Below are 22,928 nucleotides of genomic sequence, written 5' to 3' on the forward strand. Positions count from 1 at the left end.
GAATATTTCATCTGCTAACTGTATTCTTTGGTCTCGATTTGATCAGAATAGATCTGTCTGGATAGAGATTGTTTCCTCCTGTACAACGCAATCGAATGCTCAGACACGAAAGAATATCACGATACTATGATCAGCTCTCCTCACCCCCCGACGCCTACTTATCCCTCGATAAACACCTAACTAATCCACCCGCCGTCCAACAACCACATCTCTCACAAAAGAAAACATCTCCCTCGGCTTACTCGCAAAGACACTATGACCCGCTCCGTCGAAAAGATGATACGAGACCCCACGCTCAGCAGTCCAGACCCCCGTACCCGCACTACAAGAGCTACCGTTAACAGGAGCCGCATTGCCCGCAAAGAACGGACGTTGAGGCCGTTCCACAAACCCCTGCCCACCTCGCCAAGTCATATTCTGAATCGAAAGTTCCGTCCCGATATGATTGAGCAGCATGTCCCACTTCCCATTGTAGATGTGCAGCGATAAATTATGCTTCGTCACGAGGGATGGGAGGATATCGTACGCGGGCGGGGTGGGCGGAATCGCACCGAGAAGCGTTCCTAGGATAGTCGAATTGCATGCGCTGTATGGACCATTTTCTTCGACGTGTAGGGCTTTCTGGACGTCCTTTTGACTGAAATATTCTCCCAGCAGTGGGGGTGGACTGATGGTGCTGCAGTCGTGGGAAATGTCGTAGACGTCGTAGCAGGGTGGTCCGGTGCCGGCGGCAGAGGTTGTCGTTAGATAGTCCATCGCGGTGGAAAATGTTGCGCAGGGTCCGTAGCAGGTGGAGTTTAGGATCGAGTCATGGATTCCCGAGGCGTTGTTCGGGCTGATGTTGCATGAGCCGTCTCCGGCCGTGATGAGGTCGCGCCGGTGGCGGCTAAGGTCACGACGGTAGTTCATGTTCTCTGGATTTCCGGGGACGTGGAACTTGGAGCGTGGTGGATATTCTTGGGCCTTTTTGAGGGTGTCTGTGAAACCGCAGATATTGTCTGCTGCGGTGAAGGCTGAGAGGATGGATTTTGGGATTTTGAGTTGGTGGGCTTGGGTGTGTAGATAAGTGCCCATTGCGACGTCGGCCATTGCTGCTGCGTTCCCCCAAGATCCATCGCCGAGGGATATTGATTGGATGTTCAACGAGAGAGGGTTGTTGTTCTCTAGTAGAGCAGATGCGATGTACGGGATGTAGATCCCAGCATAAGATTCACCCATGAGGTGGATCTTCTTGGACTTGAGATGTGGGAACAGGTCTAGGAAGGACTGGAGCCATTGGACAAAATGTGCTGTCACATCGGCGTTGTTTTTAGCAGGGTATGGGGCGCTGGCAGTTGAAAAGCCAGTGCCGACAGGTTGATCCACGTATAAAACATGACCCAACTTTGTCCATGAGTATGGGTTGAGAGTAAGATCGGTTGAATTTCCGAAAAATGAGAGAGGGCCATTCCCTGTAGTCATTCCGATCAACGATGAGCAACCTGGGCCGCCATTGAACCAAACTGTATACTCGGATGTTAGTAAGAAGTGGCGTAGGTTGTATGAAACTGATACTGACTGATCAGATCATCATCGTAAGCCACATCCTCCGTCTTAAATAACCAGAAGAAAAGATCATTTCCTGTCTGGGTGCCCGGCACTGGCAATCTTCCAGCCCAGCTGGTTGGCAATGAAGGGCTTCCTGGCAGCGAGTGAACTTCAAACTGTGAGATATCGGAGCCACGAGTGGCCTTTGAGAAGAACAGGACGGACAACGCCCAGAGAAAATAAAAGAAGTAGAACATTTCTATGAAGTTCATAGCGAGCGTGGGTGTCGTATCAGAATGTAGATGAAGTCGGTATGTTAAGACGATGCTTGTCTCCAAGCGATCGAATTTTGGGTTGAAGATGAAGATGAAGATAAAAAGAGTGAAAAGAATGCATGATCTCTCTGACAGGAAGATTCCATTACGATCCTTTTGTATCTTTGTTACAATTGAGGTTCATAAGACAGTGACGGGTGAGGATGCTTATTGAGGGCCTATTCGGGCAAACCCCCGATGGCCGCATCGGGGACTCAATAGAGCGTGGTAAGCCAGTGGTAAGCCAACGGGAAGCGGGTTTCGGAGAAATAGATAATGAACTAGGCAGTAGCAGAGATGTCTGACCTCTTTAATCTTATATATTTCTAATTGACTGACTCGCTGGTAGTATTCAAGTTTTGTAATTGCCCTGTTGTATGAGGTTCTAAGATATTAATGCCTTGATGCCTTAGTGCCTTAATACCTTAATCCTCAGGCGTCAACGCTAACTCTTTCTCCACTCCTCCCGGCTCCACATCGTACCTTTCTCCCTACTCGTACACTCACACTAAACTACTACAAACCAAAACATCATGCATCTTCACGCATTCGACCTGTCCAACCCACCTTGAGACGGGACTACATCGTCAATTCGACTGCAGTCGTCACCGCTGGACCAGTGGTTCCCCGATAAATTCGGGGCGAATCCTCACGTGGCCAGTGCGTTGACAAAGCCAACCCCCCCCCAAAGGAATAGTGAGGCGGTCGATGGATCAATACACTTTCCAATCCCCTTTCAACCCTGTTCAATGCCGACTGCCACCGCTTAGGGGTATCAGGGGTCGATCTCCGAGTATTCCTCCTGAACAAGTCGAGGGTCCTGGAAGCGGGTAGCAGCATTGGAATGTGAGGTCGATCCCCTCTGCTTGCGTCTTCCCGAATCCGTCAGTCCTGAAAACGTTGCAGACCTATATCAGGTCAACCGGGTCGCTTTTCCAATCGCTCGTTTTTTTGGCTCTTCTGTCTCTTTGGCTCTGTCTGTGATTTGCTCTGCAACAAAGCCCTTCCTTTCGAAGGCTATCCCCTGGATTATTAACAACCTTCGACCAGCCGATCTCTTGGGGGCATTTCTATACGGGCGACCCGAACCTGCGACCTGCGACCTGCGCTCGATGTGGATCTCCCGATCTTTATGGCTGAGATCTGATACTCGCACTACGTCAAGTTTGACTCGATTGTCTCGAACGCCTTCCCGCCCACCGCAACAAATACAAATCATCCCAGTATTTGCCTTCTGATCGCACCACGAGGCCGATCGCCTGCAGATCCCAGCATCGTCGGTGTGGCTCCACAACAATTGACAGCTCACTTGCATCACTTCGTCGTCAACGCGGATTGGCCGCCTGCCTGAGGCAAACAGGGGGGGCGAATTCGAAATCAGATTGTAAGTGAACGGTCTCCTGTGTGCTGCGTTCCCTTCTTTCTCCTCTCTAGCCCTTGCGATTGCTCCGGGTAGGGGGTCAGAAAGTGGTGTAGGGTTGTCTAACCCGTCATACCTTGACACCCGCCATCCCCCCCCCCTTTCGCGTGGCTCAAAAGAGTTATTATCTAACACGAGTTGGCAGAATTCATAAAAAAAAGGGAACAAGGAAAAAAAAGGACTTGATTAAGTTAGATCTCGGGGAATTACCCTCGCGATGGATCTTCAGGGAACGAAAGAGGCACGGACGCAGGAGGAGGGTGCGGACGGTCCTTTGGATGCCTACGGGGCTGGTAGTGGGCGTTCCAAAGAGTATCACAAGAGCGAGGGGCGCGATTCTCACCACGAAAGTCCCGCTAATGTCCACCCGCTTCGTCGTCGCCAGCCTCCTTTTGCTTATCCACCTGGCGCTCGTTCATCTGCACCCGCTGTCAACTCATCGAGACCTCGCGATCCTTCACCTTCACCCGAGGCCATCAGCATTCCACAGACCCTGGGACTCAGCTCTCGTGATCAACGCCTACTATGTAAGGCCCGCCGACATCCGCCCGTTACAAAGAAGACGCTCAGTGAGCTCGATCTGCCTTGTATAATGAGCAACATCAACCTTCGCATGGACGCCAACTTTGACCGCGATTTGCATTTCAAGCCCGACCTCGACGGTGAGAAGGGAAGACGCAAACGGAAGGATTCCGCCGACTACTGGGATTCGATGGCATCGGAGATCATGATATATAACTTCCAGGCTGCGCAGCCCGAATCTACCGAGGCTGGCGACTCCTCCAATAGCTCTAGGGAAAGTGGGAAGCGCACGTTCGAGCCTCGCCTCCCTGCCATGTTCGAGACCTTGCAGGAAGTCATCAAGACCCTTGTCCCGGAGCGGGATCACCCAAGCGTTATGCAAAATCTAGAGGTATCCCTGCTTATGCAGCAGGTGCGCAAAGGCGTTCTCGATATGGTTGCGCTAGCGGGGTGGCTGGCGGCTCTTTTGAAAACACACTGCGCTCCGATGCGAGATGAGTGGGCGGATCGAATGGTCGAGCAGATAACCGATGGCTCACAGTCACAAGACCCGAAAGAAATCGTCAACGGCTTACAAACACTGTTCTCTATTCTGGAGGCAATGAAGCTGGTAAGTCGATGATGCTGTGGATAAATTCGGATTCCTACTGACGTGAACCAGGATGTGGCCAACCACCAAATACGAACTTTCCGCGTCCTTTTGATCGAAGATACTGTACCATTCTTGACCGAGTATTTTGAAGGAAAGATCAGCCAGGGAGGCATTCGGATCGAATCCGCCCGACAATGGTACCTCTCAGCCCGGGATCGTGCCTTACAAGAAGACGAGCAGAAAAGCCCAACATCCTCGCAACCCGACGACATGAAGCCACTCGATGCCCTCTTCCGTGGAATATCCGACCAACTCCTCCAGTTCACTCCTCCAGCCGACTTCCCCGAGACATTCCTCTTCGACTCGGACCGACTCTGGCAGCTACGCAGCACCATTCAGAACCTCATCAACCTTGAGATCGCCTGGTATATCTTCGAGTCCTATGTTCATACCCAAAAGCGCTATCTCTCCGCTCGTGATGAGACATATACAACATTCCGCACTCGCATTTGGTCCCTAATGGAAGATCGGATGGATTTAAGCAGCCGCGCCGGCAGCAGCAGCGCAGCAGATGACGATGACCCAGATCTCCGAGGCGGCGCCCGCTGGCTCCATAATATGCGCAGCATCGCGCTGGAAATCGCCCGCTTTGCTTGTGCCGCGTGCTGTCTGGATAATGTTGTCGCTGACGAAGTCATCACACCCATCGAGTCCGCCCTCGAATGGCACTTGTCCAACGAGTCTGATCTCTTCCGCTATTTTCAAAACACCATGCGCGAGAAGATCTTGACTGCTACTCTTACTTCGGCACGCAAATACCTTCCTCTTTCCCCACTGGCTATCTGCGAATCCCAGCGCACAGGATCACAGCCTCCCTCAACGGGTCCAGCGGTGCCTGCGCCTACTGCCTCTGCCTCCACGGCCACTACCCCGGCCTCCTCAACCCAGTCTCTCACACCCCAGCAATATGACATTGATCGTATTGGCATGCGCCTTGCTCATATGGGAGTCCTACATTGGCGCGTATGGGCTCCCATCCTATACCTCAAGGATGAGATTGCGGACCTCGACCCACCGGCCTTTATCTAAGCCTTGCATTTGCTTTATTTTGTTTGTTTTGCTTTGCTTTTGCATGTGGGCATATTATCTCTAGCTTGGATTGTCCTTTTGTTTCCCTTTCTCTTCAGCGTCCTCTGCATTTGACTTTGGCTCTACTGGCGTTTATTCGGGCACTACACGGCGTTTCGGGGGTAGGATTCACCCAGGCCCATATAGAACTTTTTCGTTCGGAGGGTTTACTTGTTCAAGCCAGTTATAGACCAGCGTTTGCTTTGTTCGAGATGGTTCCCGGAAAAGTGTATACATATTCGGCTCTCTCAAGATGGAACAACCATTTTTCAAACTTAATCAACATTCATAATTATTTAATGGTATTCTCTAATCATTCCCAACAAGTAAAAAGATATACATTTACTGTGAAGGTATTCCATCACTAGTCTCGTATTACCAAATCACTAGCTCTGCCGCACGCAGCCTGGGGCCGAGCGCCGATCCGCGCGATCGGCATCGACCGCCTCACATTCGGCCTCACCTGCTAAGTTCACTTCATCCCTTCCAACCAACCAACCCCCTCCAGGCATTCGCATTGGCATTCGCTCCCCGATCCGCATTCACTCTCACACTCAATTTACACCGCGATTCCAAGAATACACACCATGCTCCGATCGGAATCCTCAACGCCCCCACACCAAACCTAACCCTCTCCCCGCAAATCAGCACCTGAGAATTCCAACCGCCGAGACAGGCAAAACAATAACACACCCTCCCCCGCGGCCCCCGCAACCATGCGGCCCTCCTTCACCCTCTTCCAAGTCGCCAGTACCGTCACCTCCGCGTCAAGCCCATGGCAAGCAAGCTGGCTCTTAGGCCAACGCCTGGCAACTTTACAAAAACTCGCCCGCGCAACGGGGATACCGAGTACCGGGACGCGCAAGGTATTAGCCGAGCGCATTGGGGAGGCACTGGATCTACAAAGCGCTGGTCGCGAGACGAATGCCGAGTTTGAGAAGGGTGCTGGCGCCTTGAGTGTGTTGAGTATTGATATGGGGATTCAGAATCTGGCATTTGCGCATCTTAGAGTTGATCAGCCTTTTCATGGGATTGGGAAGGGCATTTCCGGTGATCTTTCGAGGCCGAAGATCACGGCCTGGAGGCGGTTGCCTTTGTCGGATATTGCTACCTTAAGAGAGAATCGTGTTGGTGGGATTGACCCGGCTTCTAAGGATGGGTCTGTGGTTGATTTGGGGTTGAAACAGGCTTCGCCAGTGACGATATCAGAGTCCGGGCTAGCAACCGAATCAAATCCCAGTCCCAATTCCAAGTCCAAGTCCGAAGATTCAAACTCGGATTTAGACGCAGACGACGAAGCTACCAAGAAGAAAACCCCCTCCTTCGATCTACCACATTACGCCGAAACAGCCCACACCCTCCTCCACACCCTCGTCGCAATGTACAAACCAACTCACATCCTCATCGAGCGCCAACGTTTCCGCTCCGGAAGTTCGAGCCATGTACAAGAATGGACGTTACGAGTCGGACTCTTCGAGGCAATGCTTTACGCCGCATTGGAAGCCATGAAGAAAGAGCGCGGCGGCAGTTTGTCCGGCGTTGGCGTCTACGGAATTGATCCGAAACGCGTGGTGCAGTACTGGGGAGAGAAAGAGCCTGGCTTCACCAATGTTGAAGATGGGGGTGATAAGAAGCGGAAACCGACGAGTCGGGAGGTTAAGAAGGCTAAGATCGATACTGTGGCGAGATGGTTGGAGGCGGCACTTTCTGAAACTGAGAGTTCTTCTACATCTTCTACATCTACTTCTGCGCACCGCAAAATCGATTTACTGAGCGAGTCTTCGCCTCCTAGGACTCTGGCCGAGGCGTATCTGGCGAGACTCCGTACTGGAGCTAAGCGTGGGCCGAAGGTCGTGCCCGTGTTGAAGGACCTGACCAAGCTAGACGATCTGGCGGATTGTTTGCTGCAGGGCGTTACTTGGGTTGAATGGATCCGCATGCGTGAGTTGGTGTTGCGGAAGGGCGTGGCGGCTATAGAAGAGAGTTGAGATGGTGACGCCTTGGTACATATTTTGTAAACTGGTCGTGTATGATAATGAATATTGTGTATAATAGGTAGAATTATTTCAGATAGATGATTGGTAATATTTACCGTGAAAAATGGATAGGGCTGAGCCCGTGTCGTCCATTGGCATTGGCATTGGCATTGCAGATACGAGGTTTCGTCTTGGACCGAAGGATCGGCGGTGATCGACAGGTCCGCGGATCAACATAGACTTGAGCTCCACCGTATCTACGGAGTATATCTGATCAGCTGTAGAAATAGGATGCATGCAAGGTGTTAAGTACTTAGTACTACTAGTACTTCATGATGGGCCACTTGTTGTAAGTCAATGACTATTCCCTTTCTACCATTGGTAGATGGTCCCACAACAATTAGGGTACAGGAGTACTACCATGGTACCTCATGGGGCTACCAGGCACCTCGGAGGCACTAAAGTTTATTCTCTACAAAGAAAAAGGCCGATGTAAACACGAAAGACGTGGCTAAGCATAGTAAACAAAATCATTTTGTACAAGAAGTTGGATGGTGCAGCAACGTTAATTCCCTTGCAGCCCAATCCAACCGAAGAAAAGGAAAATAACACCAGAAAAGGAAAACGAAATTGTCCTCATCCATTCACCTGTCAACATACGAGAGTGCTTTTCCGAGTCCCATTGGGAAATGACAAAAAAAACATAAGTGGGATGGAAAAAAAAGGTCATTCTCATTGGGAGAAATGAAAAGAAGGGCAAAAGAGGCGTCTAGAACTCAACGAGATCATCGACGAGAATCTAGCGAAGAAAGAAAAATCAAGTTAAACAGCCAATTTTCAATAGAAAGTAAAGGCTTGGTAGATCTGAAGTGAAATGTGAAGAAATGTGAAGAAAAAAGAAGTAAACCGGGCTAGGCTAGTTCGCTTGTACCAAAGGCCCAAGGGCCATGTCTTGTCGCAAAAATAGGTACAACACCAGCACGCAGCTGTACTTGAAGAAAATACCCGAAAAAGAAAACGCTCTCATATCATTGACCGGTGGTCGTGTCCGGCTGTTGCTGGATGAGGGACTCTATCAGACATATGTCCGTCTATGGCTTAGAAGAGGCGGGCGAGACGGGCGAAGAAGCCGGTGGGCTCGGGCTTCTGGGGCTGAGCGGGGCTGGAGGAAGGCGAGCCGCTGGGGATGGGCAGGATGGTGGCACCTCCGGGGACGTAGGGAACGGAGGTAGTACCGTGGCCCTGGGCCGAAGAGATAGGACGGCGAGTGAAAGAGGGGGTGGGACGGCCGCTGCTGCTGGGGAAAGGAGTGCTGGAGGGAGTGAAGGTCACGATGGGGGTCTCGGTGGCGGTCTCGACAGCAGTAGCGGTGGCAGGGATGGTAGTGGTGTCATCGCCCTCGTCGCCATTGCCGTTGCCGTTACCCTGCTGGTGGTTGTTGGCAGCGGGAGCAGAGGTGGCAGCGGTGCCGTCCTGTGAAGTGATGTTAGTTTATAGATGCTCAATTGCGGGGTTCCTTTGGTACATACAGCAGTAACGGTCTCGGTGGCAGTCACAGTAACGGTAACAGCGCCGCACTCGCCAGAGCCAGAGCCATTACCGGCGGCAGCAGAGCTGGGGGGCCTCGACGACGGTGAGGGTCTTGGTGGCGGTGGAGTGCAGGGTGGAGGTGACAGTGGAGGTTCCCTCAGTCTCATCAGCTCCAGTGTCCTGGTTGTGGTTCTGGTCACCAGGGGTCTCCAGAGCACCGCTGCTCTCGGTCTATCTCATTGTTAGTCAATTGATCTTGATAGTCAGGTCCATATATTAAGAGATACTCACGGCAGTGACGGTGTGGTGGTTGGTGGCAGTGCGCCAGATGGTGGTGGTCACAACGCTGGCGGTCGAACCGGTGCCAGTGGTGTAAGTGACGACAACAGGAGTAGAGATAGGAGCGGAGGTGGGCGAAACAACCGGGCTCGAGCTGGGACGTCCAGTGATGTGGGGACGAGAGGTGTGGATAGTCCAGGGAGCAGACGAGCTAGGGCTTCCAGAGGGAGAGCCGGAGGGAATGCCGGAGGAAGCGCCGGAGGGAGAAGCACCGGAGGGAGCAGCACCAGAGGGGGCGCTAGAGGGAGCACCAGAGGGGATTCCAGAGGGAATACCAGATGGGGCAGCGCCGGAAGAAGCAGCACCAGAGGAAGCACCAGGAGCAGACTCCGAAGGAGCGGGAACAGCAGGCTCGGAGGGAGACTGAGTAGGAACGGGCTCAGGGACGGGGCTAACGTATTGAGTCTGAGTAGTTTGAGGCAGAGGCAGACCAGAGCCACGAGCACGCAGGTGACGAGCGTGCATATCGTGAAGATCGGCTTCACCAACAGCAGCCATCGCGGCAACCAGTGCCAGAGCGAGCTTGTTCATTCCGTGCATTTTGAAATGGAAGTGGTTTGTGTAAAATCTCAAGGACAGTCAATGTCGGGAGAGTGAGTGTAGATAGTTCAAGGATGAACTGGAAACTGTGAATTCAGCAAGAGAGAGAGAGAAAGTGAATGAATGTGGGCGAAGTCGATTCGCGTTAGAAAAGAGTGAATATTCTCTAGAGAAAGAGAAAAGAAACGAAGAGAAGGTGGAAAGCACAGCTTGAAGAAGGAAAGAAGAAGAGGAGAGAAGGAGAGAAAAGAGAAGAGAAGAGATGAAGCAGAGTTAATTAAGGCCCACTTACGATAGAGTGTATAGTATACAATACACACTATACCGTGGGAAGAGTATAGAGTGTACTGAGTACGGTAATTACTTCCTTCAAAGGAACTTCCCATCTCCACCACCCACCACCACCCACCACCACCCACCACACTCCTTCACCATCACCAGCATTGCAACTGTGAGCTCTGTATGGAAGATACGGAGAATACTTCAAGTGGATCGCCCCACTGCCAGGTACAGAAACACGGACCCAGTCCAATCAGCCCCCCCCCAGCCGCCATCTCAACTGGACCTTTAATCTCACCTCGCCAGCCTTGGAATTCCCACCAACGAATAGGCGAGGTTGGTCTCCTCCATGACAGCCAGAGTGGCGCAATGACGACCAATTTTCCCGGTTTGCACTTTTCGGTCGGACAACATCGTGCTGGGTGACACCATTGTCAAACGGCGTACGAGTATGGAACACCAAGCATGGTGCATGGAAAACGGAGTAAACATCATCCCCACCCTGCAAATACCCCCTCAAGAACTATTTCGACAATTCCCAGGGAACCATCATCACTCCGTCGCTTCAGGTTGAGTCACTTGAGTCCACTGTCACGATCAGTTTTGACTCCTGCCACTCCTACTATCCTTTTCTTTCGCCCGTCGTTCATCCACATCAAGGGCTCGGGTGTTGCAGCCACCGTTTCAGTGTTTCACCAGAGGGTCAATCGGTGTGTCCGCCCGAGCGACCGTTTCACATTGAATATGAGACCCCGCCACCCATCCCGGCCCAGGGTCCGCATTGCACTTCCCCCTTGGAGATGAGGATAGACACAGCGGCTCAGCATCGGGCACGTTCTGGACTCATCTCATCTTCCATTTTCTGCTCTGGATCCCACTGCGGGAGCCTGGGGTAGATGAAGTTCCAAAGATTCCTCAAATGCCGCGCCCGTCTCGCCCGTGCGGCCCGGTGGGGGCCGCCTGAGATGCCGGTACTTTGGACGGGTCCCCCGGCTGGCCATTTGATCTGGACTCTTCTACTCCGTAGCAATCTGAACGATAGATTGAACACGGCTCATAAAAGGTAGGGCAGGGCTGATCCGCGGCTGAAATGAGATGAGATGAGATGAGAGATCCTTCGTTTACAATGTGCTTCCTGCTCGGGCGCCAACGCCCAGACCAGACCCGCTCCACTCAGACCCTGCTATCTGGCTCTGGCTCTCGCATTGCTCTACTCGTGCAGATTGGCATGAGGCTATCACGTCACAATCCTGAATCCTCAATTTATTCGCTGATGAGCAAAGTGACGGCCTAACTCGCGCAACTCAATTTTATCTCGTCATTAGCTAGGATTTCGATGACTGGTCTTTTTCCTTACCCGCCGCCCCCAACCCCCCTTTTCAAAATGTTTTCTTGTTCTTTTTTCCAGGGTCCAGCCGAACACACGGAGAAGCTTTGCAAGGTGAAACACCAGCACCGGCAATTTTTTTGCTCCCGGCCTTTCGCAACACCAGGGGCAAAGACACAATCTACAGCATCCCCTCCGGTTTGAAGCGACTTGTTCATCGAAATTTCTCGACTTCGAACAGCGATCTAAGTCGATTCTAGCAACTTTCGTGCTCATCGCGACAGGGGTTTATTGAAGTTCCTTGCGGGGTTGGGTTGATTCGGGCGCTCGCGGCCGCGATAACAGTGTCTTTACTATTGTTTCGCCAGCGCATCATCGAGAAGTATCGTCGATCATCTCTCCAAAATTGTTTCTCGACCCTTTGCTTCGAAACAGCCTATTCTAAGCGAAGATGTTGCTGGTCCCATCGTTCGTCGCTGGGGTCCGAAAATGCCATCAAGGGAACTAACCTTGCCAAGGTCAACTGTAACAGGGGTTGATCCGTGAACTAAGTATCCTAGTGCTCGAGTGCTTCTGTATGACTCGCTGAACTCGCTGATTCGCTTCAAGCTTCTGGTTCATGATGCGTTTGTATATTTCATGAAACGTATGGTCGCAAATACCCACTAACCCTAGAACAATAGCAACTAACTTGCTCCTGGACCCGAATGCTTATAGTAGGGCTCCATCTTGATTCTACTTGGCATAGCTCTCATACTAGTATATATTGGTACTATTATGCATGGTCGCAAGTGATAACCATCGGAAGCTAAGAGATGGCACTATGACTCGTGCGGTGAGCTGAGGTGATGGGACAAGCACTTCAATCACCGCAAGAAGACGAAGAAATATGAGGGCGTACCCCCGCATTCAGCTCAATTGAGGGATTTGTAGTATGGTCATTCAACTTATTTGGATTTACCGTTCTTTGAGAATATGTCTGATTTACGCATTTTCTAGACTTGTATACATCGCAAATAATGCCAATACCAATCCGACAGCAGATTACACTATCCTGATAGGTCTTACCTTTATCGAAGTATCCATCGGCTGATATTGTTAGACTATCTGACTATCAGTGCAGAATTCCCGCCGGGATTTCAATCCGAACCATGCAAGGTAAGGGTGCAATTGGTATAGTTCAGCCAAAAGTCGTGAGGTCATTCCAAGCCCAAATGCAGGCACCAAAACATTCCAAGGGCTATCATAAACCTCTCCATTTGCCCGCGGGACCTCTTCATTTCTTTGAGATATCACATTGAATTCTCTCTCTTCAAATCTTCAATTATCGCAAATATGTCGGTCAAGGCGTCATTGGATACGGCTAATCGTCCCGATGAGTGGATGATCGAGCAGGGGATGGCTGCTCACAAATTGCCAATTCTTGATCAGAGTGGGAGGGAAACTGTTCACATTTATCCCCCCCAAGGCAAGCAAGGCCTTTAAGGATGAAGAGGCTATTGCTTCGGTTGGGGATCCTAAGAAATTGTTCAAACGGGAGCGGGTTGGTTGGAAAGGGTATGTTTATCTAAACTCTTGGGTGCAATTGGGTGATTCTCCTCTTGTGTTATTGACGAGTACTAACAATGGCACTTTTCCGTGTAGATATGTCGAATGGGAAGAATTTCCCGAGAAAAAAAGCCAGCGCCCGCAAGCTCCTCGCCTCTCAAAGCTTCCCTGACAGTCCAGACTTCATGTTCGGTCCTATCCCCGAGACAAACCCCGTTCTAACCGGAGATGATTTCGTGGCCTGGCATGAAGCAATTGGCGGGGAGTTGACGCCTGTTCCTGAAGACTCATGGCGAACCGTGTTATTGGAGAAGCATCCAGACATGTTGCATCTTCTGAAATTCCCTTACAATGGCGAACCTCCCAAACGACTGGTTACTTCCAAAGCCATCACGCCCAATCCCCTGCACTTCGTCAGAAATCATGGCGGCATCCCGATAATTGACAAGGACAAGTGGGACCTCTCGCTTGATGGGCTGGTGCAAACGCCGAAACGATTTTCCCTAAACGACTTAATGGATGAGAGTCGCTTTCCTCGTATCGAAAAGACCGTGACGATGCAGTGCTCGGGAACTCGCCGTATCGAGCAGATCGGGCTTTACGGTGGCCAGGGCGACGAAGTGCCCCAGGCACCCTGGGCCGAAGGTGCAATCGGTACGGCGCGGTATGTGGGCATCAGCTTGAAGAAGGTCATCAAAGAATGCGGGGGACTTATCGATTCTGCGAAGCATATTGAGCTCTACGGAGCCGAGACATATGTGAAGGATCTAGAAGTTGGAAACTACGTTGTCAGCGTGCCTTGGTCAAAAGTCAAAGCGAACGAAGTCCTTCTAGTCTGGGAAATGAATGGCGAGCCACTCCCCAAGATCCACGGATATCCTCTGCGGGTAGTTGTTTTGGGATATATTGGTGCCCGCAGTGTCAAATGGCTATATCGTATTAAAGCCATCAAAGATGCATCTCGTGCTCCGGTCCAGAGCAAAGAGTATCTTTACTTCAACCAGCAACTGGGCAAATACAACCTCCGCCCGACGGACGGTATCCAGATCCAGGAGATGCCGGTCAGTTCGGCGATCATGTCCCCTTGGACAAAGCAAGCGGTCATCCACGTCGGAAAAATTCGCTGCAAGGGCTGGGCATATTCCGGCGGGGGTCGATGGCCCGAACGAGTGGAGTTGTCTGCTGACGGGGGTTTCACCTGGTACTAAGTGCTGGCGGAGAACATGTCCAAGAAAGGACGTTGGACCTGGCGAACGTGGGAGATGGACCTTCCATGCGACGTGGAAGGCTGGATAGAGATCGTTTGTCGGTGCTGGGATAATTCATTGAATACGCAGCCGCTGAATATCCGTGCTGCATGGAACTGGGGGCTCCATGTTACTTCTTCCGCTCATCGAATTAAGGTCTACAGTATCAATAAGAGTCGGGAAATCACGAGGAAACGACTGGACAAGTATGATCAAATGGGTGTGCCTTTGGCTCCGCTGACCCGCTACGAAGTTATGCCTGTCCAGAGTTCCGATGAGTATGAAGTTTTCTGGAATACACATGATCCACGGGATGTGGAAGACTGAGGACTGAGATCGAAGATGCGTCTTTCAGTATCTCGTTGATTGATGACCTTTCTTTTTCGATTTCTCCATATTCAAATCCGTGATCATTGGTGACGGTCCCGGCCCCTTTTCTAGGCAGCAAGCGTTCCTTATCTTCTAATTGAGCACTTTATTTCCGGGTAAATTAAAGAAGCAATAGGCAGTGTTCGTAATTGATTTCCGAACGATGGATATTAAACTAGTAAAGCGCCTGGGTACATGAGCAATTTCGAAAAATAGCCCGACGGTTGAAAGTACTAGAACTAGTACTCTCAAATGAAAGTCCACAAAAGTACGGAGAACTGCTAGGCAAAAAGGGCTTCCACTAGGCATCTCGCGCCTCCCTGTTTCACTTAGTGGTTTCAATCACATCCCCCATCATCACAATCCCAGTCTTAGCGCGATCAAGGAACTTCTCCTCATCTGCAGCAATCTGAGCTGCCGCCTCCGGGGTCTGGGTCTTTGCTGCAAAGGCAGCAAGAGAAAGTTGGTCCGCGAATGTTAATTCTGCATAGGCGTCAAAGTCGAAATCTGCCTGTTGGCCGGCAAGTAAGACTGCCGGGGTGGTGGCATTGCGGGAAGATGCTCCATCGGGGGCAGCCTGAACGGAGTTGCGAGCAACATATGTCCGTTTATGTGAGAGCGGGAAATCATCAGCGGCTAGGCGTTTTAGGAGAATAACGTGCGCTTCGTAGTGCTTCTTGAAATCATCGACTGAAAGGCCCGGTTTGCGATAGGCGTGGATGAGGGCTGTGATGGTCATTTTCGTGTCAGGGCGATAGCTTCTCTTCCGGTTCTTGGAGAAATTTTGACTTGAGCTAATTTAAGCTGAGTTTTGCACTGTGGGCGGGGTGTTGTTGAGTGGTGAAATCACCTCGAATATAAACATGACACGGTGGGGGCCAGAACTGCGCCCGCCCGCTCTAAATAGTAATCTGACCATACCCGATCGGGGGATATCAGATGCTTCAGGTTGGTACTTGTGGAGCCTTGAGTGTACAGGAGTAGGAGTAGCAGAACTTATCGCTAGTCTACTAAAAGTTATTCTAAATCAAATTTACAATGATCCAAGAAAATATCATGATGTACACTCCCATCCCGCCCGTCGCTAAGTCTACAATACACCTTAAAAAAAGGAATATAGTCAGGAGTCAGGACCACTATATCTTCAAACAATACTGTATTTTTCTAGGTTCCAATGTATTCTCGGTATATTTACTACTTACTATGCACCACTGCGCGTAAGTCGTGCCTACTTCCTTTGTAGTACTACTAGTAGGTACCTAGGTACACACTTGCCTTAGATATATCTACTTCTTTGGGCGGGCACGCGTTACCCCCCGACTTAAGTTGTCTTCAAGTTTCCAAATACTATCCTCCATGTTCTGAGATTTCTAAATATCCTTATTTTTTACCTCCAGGGCTACTAACTTATATTTCTAGATTTTGCTAATTTCTAGGGTTTACTTTGGCAGTACGCATTGCTTTACGAATATAAATACTAGTTACTACTAGTAGTAGTATTAGTGGTTAGTGAAATACAATGGCCCTGAATGAATACAATTATGTAGGTATACTGATAATATTCTCTAGAATATATTATTAGAAAAGATGGTATCATATGAATACTTTGTTTCGAAATGCTATTTTGGAGACAGTATTGTCGGCATGACTATATTTTTACTATATTTTTGCAAATTGCCCGGCGGGCGGGATGGCGGAAATATAGCCTAGACCTGTCTTATACCTGATTCAAGTAAACTAAGGGTTACGCTCTATAACCTGTATCCACATATCTGAGATCGCAAAAAGCCCAAGATAGTTCTTCACGTCCCAGGGGCGCGTCGGGTTGATAAGTGACAAGTCGAAATTTCGGAAGAGCTGCGTGTAATTCAAAATTCATCAGTTCAAGCACTTTCAAGTTACAGTTGAAAGCTGGAAAGCCGGTATCTTACCTCGAATATCAATTTTCCGATCTCTATGTCAGCCACGGTCTTGCCCAAACAACGGTATTTCCCATAACCGAATATAAGCTCATTTGTCCGGACCATACCAGCTAACTTAGTTGAGTCTGATTCAAACCATCGCTCTGGCCTGAAGACCTTGGCATCTTTGCCATATATCTTTTCGCTATGGTGCATAGAGTATGCTGAATACCCAATACAAGCACCATCGGGCAGGAATACACTCTCCCCATCAACAATAACAGTATCACCACCAGGTGGGACATCACGCGAGAAAATATTCGCCACGGGCGGCCAGACTCGGAGAGCTTCGCGGATAACTGCCTGCAGATAGGGAAGCTGTTTAGTCTGACCGGTAGTAATGATGCCCTCGCTCGGTACAAGTCCATTGCTGACAGAATCGTCTATCTCACGCTGTAGCTTGTGATAGACGCGTGGATTGGTCATAATATGCAGGAGAGATCCACGAATGGCACCCGCCGTTGTATCGGAACCAGCAAGGATTTGCTCTAGAGCCTCGCTGCGTAGTTCATCGCCAGAGAGACCGTGACGTATGAAAGAGGCCAGCATGTCAGATCGCTGATCGGTCTTGCTCGCAGCACGCCCATCGACAATTTGAAAACAAGCAGTCATCATCTTTCCAAATCCGTTCTTATCCTTGGGCGAGGCAGCCACGTATTTACCGATGAATGGTGCCTGGGTGATCCAACTGAAGCCCATGGCGAGGGCAGTATTTCCGATAGAAAGGCCCTCCTCCAGCGATGAAAGGTAATTATCCACGTCCCGGTCGCTCTCCAGCATACCGAAATTACTACCGAGGCCAACACTGCTAATGACATCGAGAGTGAAGTACTGGACCTTCTTTGCCAAGTCCATGGGGACCGTATCGTTGTCAGATGAGACGTATTTGGCCCGGATAAGGTCTAGAAAATCTTGGACTCGCTCATCTATGGCTCCCTCAAGCTGAAGATTCTCCCTTCCCGAATACTGTACAGTAGAATCTGTCAGCAAATTGCATTCTCGTTCAAATGGTGAGACGGAGCCTCGGAAAGATGAATAGGTAGCCATCATACCCTGGAGCCATCTGCTTCCTTCGTCGGTCGTGCTTGGCGTTATCTGTCTGAGTGAAAACATTGTCTTTGCGATGTTCAATTCGCGCGGCAGTATAATACCAATCGGATCGTTTGTAGCCAGGCTTATTGTTGACATGCATCCAAACCTCCGGGTCGGACGTAATCAGCACTCGAGGTGCAACACGGGCGATGGGGCCTGTCTCGTATTCAGAATATTACCCATCGAAGTGAACTCTTCCCAGGAGAGAAAGCATACCATATTTATTATTGACTTCGGCATACCATTCGTGGCAGTTGTGTCGAAGCAGTGCCAGACTATGAGGCCAGTTTGAGATCCCAGTCCAGCGAGGACCCTCAAACTGGCGCAGTTTGGCATAACTTGTAATCGTCTTGACGACCCAGAGGGTTATCAAGCCACAGAACAGCGTGACAGCTGGACTGAAGAATGTGATTAGCCCCATATTGTAATAAATATCAGCGTGGTTGCAGTGGATGAAACGTTTATCCCCCTCTGCAGGGATTTGGAGTTCACGCTTGGTATAAGGGGGGTGAGAACTTGAATTTCTAGCGCGATTGAGAAAGGGTTCGTTTAAAATGGAGACTCTGTAATTGGACGTTTGAGGACATGACGGGTGATAGACTCCGCCAGAGTGGTACTAGTACTTTTGCTCATAGCGGGGGTTGGATAAAATCTCCGTGCAGAATGTGTGGCGCAATTGATCCTGTTTGGATTCTGGCTGCAAGCAGCTTGAAGTAAATATTCTGCGTGTCAATAGATCCTACCAATGAGCAGTGACTTCCAAGGATTATTGGTGGGTTCTCGCGCTAATATGAAAGTCTGAGGTCTATGTACTCGTAATCAGGTGTTAAAATGCGTTCGAGTCTCCTTGAGAATATTATTCCAAGATTGACAAGTGCTAGTACGAGACTAGTACTAACTAGTACTATTAACGTACATACCCACTACAGCTATACAGCGGCATTGCAAAAGTTTGAAATCCCATTATGACCGCCTTCTAATGGGAAACTAGTAGCTACCTGAGATGGAATGGATAGGCCAATCTATTCCATCTCAAGTAGCTACTAGTCCGCGGCGGAGACGAGAACAGTCAACATGGGTTTCAAACCTTTGCAACGCTACTGTAGAGACTTCAAGCTCTGCTGTCCTTTTTCAGGAACCTTTCAAGGTTCAAGGTTTTGGAATTGAGGTTCACTGGCAAGTTCCAAAGGTTTCAACTTAACTTTTTGGAATTCCGCGCCCGGGCGATCAACCCTGGAGAGGGCAAGAGAGCACTAGTATTATATAGTACTAGTATTTCCGAATTGATCTTGGCAAGGCAACTTAGTACCGTTGACTAGATCTGCATCAGTCAAATTTTGGTGGCCACTCGACCTTCTAGGCTTTCTATATGCCATTCTAGATTCTGATCTGAAACAGCCAGTGCTCTCTATACTCTTACACGTTCTTTATTCGCGGAGGGCCCCCACCGCGGTTAAACGCGGACAGCCCGGGAATGCGGGGCCGGGTAGACCCCGGATGCGACGGTGAACCGGGATTCGGATATAATTGAGTAATATGATCTCAATTTAGTGTGATCAGGTGGGGTCTGCAAGGGACTAAGTTTCCTCGTGATCCTCAGATAAGGAACAGAAAAAAAAAATCCATTGAAATCGAAACAACTTCGCACTTCACGTATTATTGCAATATCGCACTTTAGTATCACCAGGTCGATTCAATGGCAACACATAGACGAGTCCCGAGGTGAGTCTGATGCAGCCTCTTATATCCCTATTTCTTTCACTCTTGTTTACTCAAGATTTTTCAATCAGTGCCTCCCCCACCCCCGACAAGGTGTTCCTCGAAGCGTGCGATGTGTACTTTCAACACTGTCACAATAAACCATATGGCTTCTTCAACGCCAAACTCTTTAAAATAAAGGCCTCGCAGAACAAAATTCCTTTACACCTTCGCTTGGCTCTGATCGCTTGTGCGACTCGTTATTCATCTCGATCACAATGGAAGGAGAGAAAACAAAGCACGATCGATGGGTACGCGCGGGGTGCCTGGGAGCTTATCATGTCCTCACCCGATGGCCTAGATGGCAATGAAGATGTATCGTTGATTCAAACCCTGGCAATTCTTGGGGTTATCGATGCGACTGGTCAGTAAAAAGGCTATGGGGATAAACTTGCAATTCGTGCTGACCGTTTTTGAAGCTGGCCGACGGAGAGGTGCATGGGTCAAGATTGGAATGGCCGTTCGAATCAGCCAAGACTTGAATATGATGGCAGAACCTTGCTCTCAACTCTCTGGCTTAGAGCAGGATGAGCGTAGAAATCTTTTCTGGTCACTTTACCTCCTCGATCGGTTTGTGTGCTGCTCATTCGACCGACCACCCGCGATCAAAGACTCAGACTGTCTCCTCAATCTTCCTACCACCCATGGCTCATCAAAGTCAGCAACGCCTCTCACATTACGCCAACTTCGTTCTCAAAGGTCCCACGATATGTCCCACCGATTCGGAATGTTTGGTATCAGTATCGGCCTTGCTTCTGCATTGGGACGCGCAGTGAAATGTATGATGACGAAGACGCCAAACTCCCACGCGCCATGGCAGAATGATTCGGAGTTCTTGGCTATATACTCAGATCTTGAATACCTCAAGGAGCTGGCCGTTAAGAATTCCCCTGTGCTAGCTGAGCCGGGCCAGCCTCGCTCTCAAAGCGATATGCAAGATACCGACCGCGAGCAAACGGCGCACATGGTCTTATCACACACTGTTTACCACCTTGCACATTGCATCCTGAGCCACCCCTTCCTCCTCGCTCTGAAGATACAAAATTTCCAACATTCTGAAATTCCACCAGCTTGGCTAGAAGAGACGCGAGCAACGTGTCTTGTGCATGCCGGATCGCTAGTCACTGTTCTAGTTGAAGCAAAAGCAGCCGGATATATGCCTGTTCCATCGGTTTACAGTTATTGCATTCTACTTGCGAGCACTATACACGCATTTTATCTTTACAGTGACAGCTCGGCAATAAGTGCAAGCTCGGCTGAGTATCTACGTACTGCCCTGGACTACCTGGGCGAAATTTCCGAGCTTTGGGGCAATGCTCAGATGATGGTTAGTATTCCTTCGACACCCTGAAATGTCGATATCAATTAACCCTTTTTGCAGGCAAATGCCTTGAAGTCTTTCGTTATCCAATGCTCACGATACAGCGATATTCTCCTCTGCCACAAGCCACGTCTCCATGAACTTACCCAAACGGAAACCACCATATTGACAGCAGTTGTGGACTACTGGACTATGATGGACCCGCGGAATCCAGTATTTGATTTGGCGCCATTCAATGCTGACAATTTTCCCGATTTCTCCGATACGGAATTCGGCTACCTAACACCGCCAACATCATCTGCGCTTGGGGGAATTTCTTCGAGCGGTGGTGGTTCAGACTACAGCATAAATAAGGAGGGCCATTCCATTGACCCCGATATTCTGCTTCACTACCCCGTTTCAATGATGTCTCCTATTGCATCAGAAGATGGCGGCTCTCCTCGATGGGACTGGGACCATGAGCTTGACTCTCTTGTGGAAAGGAAATGATGGGTTGTCAACATCTGTCACTTTATTTAACATTTTGTTTCTGTTCCTCGACCTTTTCCATGTCTCTCTCTCTGTCGATGAATCCTCTTTTTGTCCTGGTAGCTATTCTGCCAGTCGGTGTTATGCGGGATCAAGCCCCATGCGACAAGACATCTATCCTGCTCTTCTGTCAGGTCTAGCCAGGCATAAAGATCCTGACGTCGCTCTTGGACAGGCTCTTGCTTGGTAGCCGGCGAAAGACTTTCGACGTCGATGAAGGTCTTTGGTTTGCTTCCTGTCCCGTTCAGGCTGCCTTTCTCCACATTTGCGTTCTGGTAACGAGCAAATTTCCGCTCATCTTCCGTCCACACGCTCCAATCCTCTGGGTATGAGGATATTGTGGCCTTCAATCTCGAGGTCACCCAGCAAGTCAATGTCTCATCCTCTTCGTTTCCCCGCGCAAAGCGGCGCCGCAAGGCTTTCCATATCTTCGACTTCGAGTCTTCAGAGCCGACCTTGTAGCCTGTGAGGACTGTTGCAACGATGATGAGCACGACGGAGCAAATCTGTGTTGGCAGCTCTGCCATGCCAATACTAATAACATGCACGGCGAACGCAACCCAACCAATTGCTCGGCAGGTCAAATAAAATATGGGACTCGGGATGCGAGGATTTGTGGTGAATATCGCCTTGATGAGATAGTTCGGGGCAACAAGTGTCAGAATCTTCGAGTCGTCGGTCACCATAAGAACCTTTGCCTCATGGAAGTCCTTTGGCTCAACAGGTGGGTCTCTCGTCTCTGTACTGGAACCCGTTCGCTCCCAGTCCTCGAATTGTTGGAGGGCCCTCTCGTACTTTGACACTTTGGCCTGGGCTTCCTTTTCAGCTGTCTCGATATTTGCATCAATACCAGCTTGATTCTGATGTACCTGTCCACATCTTACTGCGACAGATATAATCATAGAGATGACATTTGCGAACCCCCACCAGTCAGCCGAAAGTACGGTCAAGGCGAGAAGCATTCCATGTATTGGTAAACTGATCAAAGTGAAACCAAAAAGGAATTTGGTCCATCGAAAAGGGCGATCTGCCACTTCCCATGTCACTTTGCTTCGAACTTTGTATAAATCCTGTGCTCGGATCCAGCGCGAGACCCATCCAGCCAATTCCGTAGTCAAAATTCCTGCCGAAATATTGTAGAGAATGAAGCCGGTCTTCTTTTCTGTAAACCGATCTCCAGCTACCACAAAAGCGCCGAGTAATGGTAAATAGTCAAAATACGCGCTGGGCATCAGACGACCGATATTACGGTCCATCTCCTCCGCCCGAGAAGAGTAACGAGACCGAGGGCATCGATCCGTAGCCCTGTGCCCTTGGCCCAGGAGTTGAGGCTTTCTTGCCACGGATACATTTAGCATGGGAAAGCGCGAGGCGGCTATTCTGCTCGTCAGATGAAGGTGGCACCAAGTCGAATCTGATCAGACGTGGGCGAGGTTCGCACTCAGGCACGCTGCTTACTGCGTACTAGTATTGTTTAGGAGCCGCAGACATTACACAGCCCGAACAAGGATCCAAACCCTCCGAAGGATAAAATGATTTCGTACTCCGTAAACGCAAAACTAAAAGGCAAAACAAAGCCGTATTCCTAGTGATAAAAATTGCTTGCTTTT

At 49.9% G+C, this 22,928-nt stretch overlaps 9 protein-coding genes across 9 annotated transcripts; 4 read left to right on the forward strand and 5 right to left on the reverse strand.

Annotated features, from left to right (window-relative positions):
- Positions 1-180: 180 nt before the first annotated feature.
- cp9 (putative serine carboxypeptidase) lies at positions 181-1,799 on the reverse strand (the record flags this gene model as incomplete). The annotated part of the gene is made up of 2 exons (XM_056627852.1): positions 181-1,502; positions 1,559-1,799. The coding sequence occupies 2 exons, from the start codon at positions 1,797-1,799 to the stop codon at positions 181-183; spliced, it is 1,563 nt and encodes a 520-aa protein (XP_056490586.1).
- A 1,679-nt stretch (positions 1,800-3,478) lies between these two features.
- Positions 3,479-5,464, forward strand: N7509_003216 (TCP11 family protein; the record flags this gene model as incomplete). The annotated part of the gene is made up of 2 exons (XM_056627853.1): positions 3,479-4,393; positions 4,445-5,464. 2 exons carry the CDS (start codon positions 3,479-3,481, stop codon positions 5,462-5,464), a joined length of 1,935 nt encoding a protein of 644 aa, XP_056490587.1.
- A 755-nt stretch (positions 5,465-6,219) lies between these two features.
- Positions 6,220-7,491, forward strand: N7509_003217 (uncharacterized protein; the record flags this gene model as incomplete). The annotated part of the gene is made up of 1 exon (XM_056627854.1): positions 6,220-7,491. The coding sequence occupies one exon, from the start codon at positions 6,220-6,222 to the stop codon at positions 7,489-7,491; it is 1,272 nt and encodes a 423-aa protein (XP_056490588.1).
- A 1,086-nt stretch (positions 7,492-8,577) lies between these two features.
- Positions 8,578-9,888, reverse strand: N7509_003218 (uncharacterized protein; the record flags this gene model as incomplete). Its single annotated transcript, XM_056627855.1, has 3 exons — positions 8,578-8,952; positions 9,112-9,240; positions 9,301-9,888. 3 exons carry the CDS (start codon positions 9,886-9,888, stop codon positions 8,578-8,580), a joined length of 1,092 nt encoding a protein of 363 aa, XP_056490589.1.
- A 2,941-nt stretch (positions 9,889-12,829) lies between these two features.
- N7509_003219 (sulfite oxidase) lies at positions 12,830-14,616 on the forward strand (the record flags this gene model as incomplete). The annotated part of the gene is made up of 3 exons (XM_056627856.1): positions 12,830-12,926; positions 13,139-14,211; positions 14,263-14,616. The coding sequence occupies 3 exons, from the start codon at positions 12,830-12,832 to the stop codon at positions 14,614-14,616; spliced, it is 1,524 nt and encodes a 507-aa protein (XP_056490590.1).
- Positions 14,617-14,983: 367 nt separating this feature from the next.
- On the reverse strand, positions 14,984-15,397 carry N7509_003220 (EthD domain-containing protein; the record flags this gene model as incomplete). The annotated part of the gene is made up of 1 exon (XM_056627857.1): positions 14,984-15,397. The coding sequence occupies one exon, from the start codon at positions 15,395-15,397 to the stop codon at positions 14,984-14,986; it is 414 nt and encodes a 137-aa protein (XP_056490591.1).
- Positions 15,398-16,395: 998 nt separating this feature from the next.
- Positions 16,396-18,132, reverse strand: N7509_003221 (cytochrome P450; the record flags this gene model as incomplete). Its single annotated transcript, XM_056627858.1, has 4 exons — positions 16,396-16,515; positions 16,590-17,574; positions 17,672-17,867; positions 17,928-18,132. 4 exons carry the CDS (start codon positions 18,130-18,132, stop codon positions 16,396-16,398), a joined length of 1,506 nt encoding a protein of 501 aa, XP_056490592.1.
- A 1,275-nt stretch (positions 18,133-19,407) lies between these two features.
- N7509_003222 (fungal specific transcription factor domain-containing protein) lies at positions 19,408-21,279 on the forward strand (the record flags this gene model as incomplete). The annotated part of the gene is made up of 4 exons (XM_056627859.1): positions 19,408-19,433; positions 19,502-19,833; positions 19,889-20,796; positions 20,851-21,279. The coding sequence occupies 4 exons, from the start codon at positions 19,408-19,410 to the stop codon at positions 21,277-21,279; spliced, it is 1,695 nt and encodes a 564-aa protein (XP_056490593.1).
- Positions 21,280-21,305: 26 nt separating this feature from the next.
- On the reverse strand, positions 21,306-22,574 carry N7509_003223 (uncharacterized protein; the record flags this gene model as incomplete). The annotated part of the gene is made up of 1 exon (XM_056627860.1): positions 21,306-22,574. The coding sequence occupies one exon, from the start codon at positions 22,572-22,574 to the stop codon at positions 21,306-21,308; it is 1,269 nt and encodes a 422-aa protein (XP_056490594.1).
- Positions 22,575-22,928: the final 354 nt, after the last annotated feature.

This window comes from Penicillium cosmopolitanum (genome assembly GCF_028827165.1).
Source record: "Penicillium cosmopolitanum strain IBT 29677 chromosome Unknown utg000005l:1.0-4006212.0:1.0-4009387.0, whole genome shotgun sequence".
NCBI classification, from domain to species: Eukaryota; Fungi; Ascomycota; class Eurotiomycetes; order Eurotiales; family Aspergillaceae; genus Penicillium; species Penicillium cosmopolitanum.